Source organism: Chaetodon trifascialis, chromosome 1, assembly GCF_039877785.1.
Source record: "Chaetodon trifascialis isolate fChaTrf1 chromosome 1, fChaTrf1.hap1, whole genome shotgun sequence".
NCBI classification, from domain to species: domain Eukaryota; kingdom Metazoa; phylum Chordata; class Actinopteri; order Chaetodontiformes; family Chaetodontidae; genus Chaetodon; species Chaetodon trifascialis.
In genome coordinates, this window is record NC_092056.1 from 25,145,430 (window position 1) to 25,153,919 (window position 8,490).

The 8,490-nt window shown below is 43.7% G+C and overlaps 1 protein-coding gene across 1 annotated transcript; it reads right to left on the minus strand.

The window, feature by feature from the left end:
* Positions 1-296: 296 nt before the first annotated feature.
* Positions 297-6,807, minus strand: cplx3b (complexin 3b). The gene is made up of 3 exons (XM_070967227.1): positions 6,062-6,807; positions 3,160-3,247; positions 297-2,929 (listed from the first exon to the last, which is right to left on the minus strand). Exons 1-3 carry the CDS (start codon positions 6,217-6,219, stop codon positions 2,705-2,707), a joined length of 471 nt encoding a protein of 156 aa, XP_070823328.1. The 5' UTR covers positions 6,220-6,807; the 3' UTR covers positions 297-2,704.
* Positions 6,808-8,490: the final 1,683 nt, after the last annotated feature.

The window sequence follows — 8,490 nt, forward strand, 5'->3', positions numbered from 1 at the left end:
TAAAACATATTAACACAAAGTCCGCTTAATAAAATGGACATTGGGTGTAAATACATGAAAATGTTCCTTCATATGAAATGCTTAATTGTATTATTTAAGTTTTGATTCTAACTGACCACTACATCCCGTTACTTACGTAATCTATAAGCCAATATCTGCAGCCTACAGTTGTGTGTATTTTTGTCTCCATCTGGTGTTCTGGTTGCTCCAAAAGTAAGACTACTGACAAATCATCACATACTGTACAGCAGCAAAAAAAAAAAAAAAGGAAAAAAACACACAAAACAGAAAGGAAGTTCATTATCCAAAAAAATCTGTTTATTACAGTTAAAACTCAAAAATCACTGCAATACTTTCAGAGACAGAATGATAGAGATTCTGTGAGACAAAGAAACAGTCAAAGAACGAGAACTCTGTGTCATGGCAGCCATTTCCTGAAATATCATTTCCACAGGATGACAACACAAAAAAATACATTTGTACCTCATTATTGTTATTATTGAGTTATTGAATAATTATTAGAAGTCACACACACTCATAGAAAGCAAGCAGTTTGCTTTATGGCTTCTGTTCCACCCAGTAATATTGGCTGATGACAGATTCTCGTAGCTCCATTATAAAAGGACTTATTGCAACTTTTCCTCTGCTTCATATGATGAAATGTTACGACCATACAGCAACTACAGCACAATACCACTCGTTCAAGGTCTTTTTGGCCACGCTTCCTCTAAAATCAAACATGTACATGGAAAATTCAGACTCTCATAATCATGAAGTACCCAAAGAAAAAGACGTTTTGGCAGTAGAGCTTTAACAAGATTCAAAGTGGGGACAGATATGAGATCAAAGCTGACGTGTCCCTCACTGCTACATTAAATCAAACACTTGCAAAATGTCGCGCATATGGGTTTAACACAACACCAACAACATCCCTCTTGACTCTCCCATGCCTTCACTGACGCTTGGCTGGGAAACAACACAGACAGAATACTGAGTTACGCAGTCGGCCCACAGTGGCTGAGAGCGGTGTGACGCTACGACCAGCCCTCTCAGCCGCATGACAGCTTTTTTTTACAAAGACACCACTTGACATATCACGTCAGCTAAACAACACAAATCCACCAGCACAGAACGGCACCACAGAGACGCAAGGGTCAATGAGATGGAGGACAGGTCAAAGGTCATGTGACAGTTGACAACACTACAAGACGCAGCGAGCTGATGAAAACAGAGTGAAGAACAAGCCGCTGTTGACAGTATAGGCGGACGGCAGATACATTTACACCTTATACAACATAATTATTGGAATGTAGATCTATACTCACATCGCAGATACACAGTTTGACATATTTGTGCCATTTCCTTTAGGCTTTGACATACAACTTCGAACGCGTTTACATTTCTCTCATCTGAGCAGCTTTTTGTTTTTTAACCTCTAAATGCAGCACAAACACAGATTTGCTCCCTACATAGTTGCTATTGATGCTAGGTTCAATTTGGGAGCACAGGTATTGTACACACTTAACGGTAGATTATTACAACATACGCAATGCAGCGACTCTTTCCTGCCCTTAAGTGAGACACCATTCCCACCCGCTCGCAAATGATTTGTTGCTTTTAATCAAACTGAAAGTCAAAGATCCTGCAGAAACAGACAAACAAAACAGGCAGTCTTTGTAAGAAGTAGCTTACAGACATCGGAGCTCAAGAGAAGACAGCCTTGTATGGACGTCCAAGGCACACGGGAGCAAAGAAAAAGAAAGAAAGAAGCCTTTTATAATGATATGTTTAAGAAAAGGTTAAAACTGACATTAATGTAGCTCTCAGGGAGCTTTCATCAGGGCACCAGGGGTCAACATGAGTAAGCTACTTATGACAAAAATCAGCCTCATTTGTTGCTCTTAGATTTTGTGCTTTTGTACGTGGAATCTGAACAACCCCACAAATGGCTCCCTCGTTTTATTTTTCCTGAATTAAACGACCACATTTCCCAATTTCAACATAACACACATATGGCCTCCTCACATGAACCAGGGTCAGCCTTGCGTATGTTTGTTTTCATTCCGACCCAGCAGCTGATCTCAGAGATCCTCTCCTCTTCGCGGTGCCCACGTTCATCAGTGAAATCATCTGCTGTGTGTTTGGAAGCAATGAAAACCTGCACACACCTGAGACCTGTGCTGCAGAGTCATAGTGTTATCACTGGTCATGTGAGGTACACAGAGCGAGGGAGGTCAGGGAGGGAAGGGAGGACAGGACTTCACAGGCCGATGTTTCGCAGAGGTGGAGCTGCTCTGCAGGCAGAAAGAATCTCATTGGTTGAATCTCAGTGGGAGGAGCCACAGAACCACAGTCTTTCAGAGTGCGAGTCAGGTACTTTCAATAAAAGTATGAATGACATTCATAATTTTTAGGATATCTGAAGATTAACAGGAAAGCTAATTAAACTAGCTCACCCAGATGACACTATGGCTATAGCTCTTCTTTCCCACTTCGTAAGGTTTCATTGTGTCAGCGTCTTCATCTTTACTGTCGTTTCAGCAGGGCCTCTGTCTAACTCTGCACAGCTAGATAAACTGTTATTATGTGGCTCTGCCAGCTGACATTCCACCCAAGCAATATTTCTACCTCCAGAGCAGCTCTGCCTTTGGAAAATATTTGTACAAGTAACACTCTAATCTTCTGGGACTTAGAATTGGCAAAATCACATGAGACTGCAATTCTCCGTCTGCTTTTTGAGGTCTTCCAGTGTGGCCTGGGCTTTGTCCTTCAGCTGGTCGATGTCCACATTCTGGATGTTGGACAGCTGGCCCAGCACCGACTGCTTGTGTGTCTCCTCTTGGTTGTCCTCAGCGATCATCTTAGCCAGCTCTGTGGGCAACACCACGTCATCCCCCGCCTGCTGGATCTGGGTCTCATCTGTCTCATTCTGAGGCAGACACATACATGCATGTGTGTCCGTATAGACACACCCAACACGACAGAAGAAAGGAGCACAACAAATTTAGAACACTGTAGTTTATAGAAATAAAGTATTTGACTGCAACAATATGTGGGTTTAACCAAGGCAGCTGTCCACTTTTGTGTGTGTCATGACTTGGTCAGCCCTTGAATCCAAACATGCTTTGTCTTCACAAAAGCAGAGCTGGGTTACTTTACCTTTGGTAGTCTGTACTTTTCCCGGAAATGACTTCTAACTGTAGCTCTCTCAGCTTTTTTCTGCGCAAAACTGGCTTCTCGTTCTTGTCTGCGAGAAAGGAAGAAAAATAGCTTTTTGGCAGAATTTTCTCAGTGCTGCTACAATTTAGATGAACTCCATTTCTAGCAAAAGCTGGAATAGAACAACAATGGTTCTCCAAGCACCACACATCTTATGGGTGATACCTTCCTATATTAGATCGCACCACACACGTCATCTGAAAATGAAGAAAATCAATGCTCATTATTGCCCTGTGCAGTTACAGCATCATGTGATTTGGACCTTGGAGGCCTCGGAGAGCAGGGTCCTCTCTTAACATAACTACAGAGAGTAGAGCCAGCAGAAGGTGGAGCAGCAGCAGCAGCAGTGATGCCGTGGGGAAAAAAGCAGGCGAAGACATTTTGTTTATGTTTAGGAGCCCCAGATGCAGCACCCTGTCAGTCCAGCACTCCTCTGAGGGATTTCAGGTCTCGTGGGATGTGAACCACTAAAGGTAACCTACGAACTGCAGACTCACTACCACTCCCCCATTTTGACAACCCATCCCACACATAACCCTGATTTACCTCATATTGTCTAGTATTGCAGACTGCCTTCATGCACTCTGACTTATAGAGAGTTTTCATCTTTTACAGCTGAACACCAAAAAAGCTTCACAGCTGTCTTTGCAAAAAGGGCCGTCTGAGGCAAAGCATCTAAGAAATGAAAGATGACACTCCAGCCATTTTAATAATGGCCTTAAGCCTGACTCTGCTTAGGCATTTCTAGAATTCTACACATTTGTCTTGGAGAAAGCAAATGCTGGGAGATATCCAATATTTTTCCGTTCTTTCAGCTTGTTGTCTCCTAAAACTCATTCTTGTAAACAATCCAGCCTCCAGCAGAGGGCAGGCAATCGGCTGCTGGCAATGCTCTCTCCACTCAACATCACTGGAATATTTATGGCTTCAGCGTAGTTCATAATTATCCCTTGTAAACTGCAAAATTTGTCCACAGCATCATGAGTCAACAACATGACATAATGTTTAACAAACTTGCTTGAGTGGCCTGAGCCCAAACATACCGTGAATGCAGTGAGAAAAGACCACATTTGATCAGAGTCAGTGAAATACAGTAGGTGCTCATAACAAAATCAACGGTGTGGATGATATTCTTCAAAGCTGCAGTGGCAGAGGTTGCATCGTACGCCTCAAAGGATCAAATTAGCAGCGTAATCTAAAGGCAAGGGGACACTGGAGGACCACAGGCATGGTTTGCAAAGTGTTTGTACCCAATGTGTCACGGGGAAGGTCGTTTTATCTGGAGATGCAGCATTCATGCTGCTGAGCCTGAGCTCACTTTGTGTTAACATGAACAGGCCAAACACCAAATGGCACGTAGGCCCATGCCGCGCTCACTTGCAGCCAATGAGTAGAGCTTTGTGTCTTCTCCTCTCAAGGCCATCAGATGACCAGGGTTGTCACTGAGGCCCGGGTGCTGAGGGTGATAAAATGTCTACATGTGACATGTCAGTGAGAGCAAGCCCCCACCCCCATTCCCCCCCTAACCGTATTCTGCTTCAATCTGAGCTGTACACGCTCCTCAGTGATCTATGCTCATGTTTAGCACCTCTGACTAATAACTCACTTCCACTGAAGGTCACATTTGGATGGCGGAGCGTTAAGCATCTTGCCATGCCTCCTGTGGAGCTCAGTGGGCTGAGCTGTGTTAATACCGCCAGAGTTGGGAGTTCACCTCCCACTCGTGCTTAAAATGTCTGCACATGATACTGTGAGACACTCTGGAGAAAACGTGTTCAGGAAATGTGTTTGGGCTGATGAGCCAGGGATTGGAAACAGCTGGATAGCTCTGTCTTTATGGTATATACTCCTCCGAGCAGAGAACATGCGGTAATGCTTGCGATGTGTAACGACTGAAACGTATCATCAGAGCCTAGCACTTTTCTGAACAACTCTGAATTCTTTATTTCACATTATTAATCAATGGTAACTTATTCTATGACCTGGACAGTCAGCATCTTATATGGAATATAGAGTCCTGCTCTAAGAGCTGTCTGCTGGGTCAACTCTGTTTGCCAAATGACCCTGTTGTTACTTTATATTGTCCTCTGGTGGCTCAGGAGATAAAAAAAAACAAACAAACAAAAAAAATAAATAACATAACAAATATGTAATCTAAGATAAATGAACATTGAAAGAATACACTTTGCATGACAAAATAATTAAAAGGCACCCATTAGCTGTAAATATAGATAAATAAAGGTCGACTAAAACCAGATTTCCAGACATTATGAGGCCAAACCATTCTAAATTCAATTAATCAATCATTTTAGGCTGCAGTAGTTTTAGAAGGTAAATTAATTACAACCATTTTGAATAGTAACTTCTGTGTGAATGATGAAAGTCGGCTAAGAAAGAAATAGCCTATTAATTAATTAATTAATTAATTTCAGTTTACACTGTTGGTTGTTTGCACCCTGATCATATCCAAATAGTTTTACTTTACCCACTTTATTTACCACACAGTCATCATTCAGCCGCACGCACAGTAATAGGAACATGCGTCGCCCCAGGCAAGAATCCCTGTAGACATTTCCGTGGAAGAATGGTTCCAGGAACCCCAAATTAAAAATTGCTGCACATTTTGCCGAAGCTAAGAGACAGAGAGCTCCCTGGGCGAGAGGAGCAGCTGTGTGTGGAGCGCTTTTGCATTGATGCGTAAAAAAGCGCGCGGCGCACTGGGAACGCTTTATTTACATACAAAACGCACTCTTTAAATATGCCATGCTTCCGCTGCTTTCCCGACACATTCTTTAGGCTTTCATCACAACTTCACATTCACAAGCTTCAATCATTGCCTTACTTTTCCTCCTCTAACTGTTGCTGATACTGTTCAAATTCCTCTTGAGTCATCCCCTGCGCGGCGGCTTCTGATTTCTCCCCCTCGGGTTTCTCCTCCGTCAGTCCGCCTGTCAGGTTCTTCAGCTGTCCTCCCACCATGTGTTTTACCATGAAAGCCATGGCTGCGCCTCGCAGAGTCCTCTGTTTGATCGGCTAAGAAGTTGAAAGCTTGACGCGCTCTTGGATAGAGCGGTGACGGTGGATAAATATCTGTCAAACGACGCTGAAAGCAAACGTCTGGATGTGTTTCACAAAAGCATATAACTTTCAAAGGCTAATTGGGAGCAATCAAACCGGAAAAAAGACAGGATTATTCCGACGGCGCGTCGGAAGCTGGCAGTTTCAGCACCACTGGCCCTGGACAGCTCCGCGCCGTGAAGATGGAGAGGAGTTGCTCAGTTATGAGTCAACAAGTTTGGCGCTGAACTCTACCAATCCTGTGACTCCGTCTGCATCCACCACTCCCTCCACCCAATCCCAGGCACCGCCGGACTGGATGTGCGCTTGCATGGCGCGCGTCGGCATCGTGGGCTGCTCCCGTGATTCGCCGTCTGATTATAACTCACGATGGAGTCGGGCAGGACTCCGGGAGGGACAAACAACACGTGACGAGCCTCAGTGTCTCCTGGCTGTTTTGGTGCCTCTGTCTCTCTCAGGGTCATCTACGCGCTGGAGCCTAACACAGTTTGTCAACACACAAAGAGTGTCCTAATTGCAAATTAGTCAAATGGTTGTCTATTAACCCACGGCGTGGGTTCCGTTTCTTGGTCTAATCACTTAGAAACGATGAGCTGCTGTCTTCTCCAGCAGGGTCTGTTTGACGTACACGAAGAAACTCAGTGTGTTCAGTGTGAGAGTAAATTCATCTTTCATTCTGAGCAGACACTCAATCCTCTACACACATTTAATGTCCTTGTAAATATTCCTTACCCTTGACATTCAAGCGCTGCAGCTGACATCCTAAAATTGCACCACCATAATTTTCCTGTAGTGACTCATATGTCTGTAGTACTCACAAGTGAGTTTGTAATAGCAGTGATTTATGCTGATTAGACCCCCTATATGATTTCCTGTGCTACTTCCTTTGTTTTGTTTTTTGCATGTTTGATGCAGGTGAATAGTTCAAATTCCACCTTCACAAAAGATCATTTATTGAAAAGGCTGGCTGCTTCTAGATGACACGGTATGACGCAGTACTCAGCTGGAAAGCCTGGCTTCTAAAAATATGACCTGTGTGTGAGGAATATTTGCAATCTCTCCCTTGCTCGCGCTCTGTGAGATTCTTGACATCCAAAGTGTGAAAAGGAACTTTGATTACAAGTCAACAACTTGAGCGTCCTGATCCTCGCAGCAGTCTGACACCGAGCCTGGCCTACTTTCTCGGTCCCTGTGGATCCGGAGAGACACAGCACGTCTCAGTGTCTTTTTGTCACAGGCTTAGCGGGGCCCTGTTAGCCTATACCTGGCTCGCTTTTAAATCTCTCTCCAACTTCAAAGCTGCCACCGGTGAATAGATTGAAACATAATGCAGTGAATAAGATCAGAACTGTAATCTCTGTGAAATTTAATAAAAAAGACAGAATTTGCCTAACCAGCATGTTTCAACATGAAATTCTACCTTTTAACTTTTGATATTCACACATTTGATCTGTTCCCAGCCCAGGCCGCGCTCACTTTTTCATGGATTACCACTGACTACAGGTGCTCTAGCAGGTGCGCAGAAGGAGGTGATAATCCAAGATGATCACACAGGCTTCATACTTTTCCGTAAAGAGGACTGCAGCTGTCACACTATGACATGTTCTGACAACTGAGCCTCACAGAACAATCATACTGGCTTAAAAGAGACGTGCGACCAAATTTATGACTAATATATGAGCCGTTTTCACCCTCATCTCGTGAAGCAGGCCTATGAATAGCCACAGAAAAAGCACAGCAAGTCCCGGTTGCACACTTCTGGATTGCTGGAACACACTGTTTAGCCATGTCAGTGTCGTGATCCCAACTCACCAAAACACCACTGAGAGGATGTCTATCTGATGATCTGTCGACCTGCCTGCACTCTTACAGTCACACTCGACTTTATAAACTTTCTATTGAAACCTTTTTACCAGAGGAGTTGCTAACTAGTGGTCACTTGTAAGACCAGAGTAACTAGATACAATTGATGGTATCAATCGAACCAGTGGGGTCAGCCAATTAACTATGAAGCTATAATATGGATAGAAGTACTTTGTTTGGGGCATTTTAACTGTATGTCAGGTCAGGGTTATAGATTGGTGTTCGCTGTCACAGGGCTCAGTAGTGTTTTGGTGGCATAGCCTGATACCCACATTAGAGCATCATGATAGGTCAAAATATCATTAACACAAATGTTTGGCTTCCATAGGA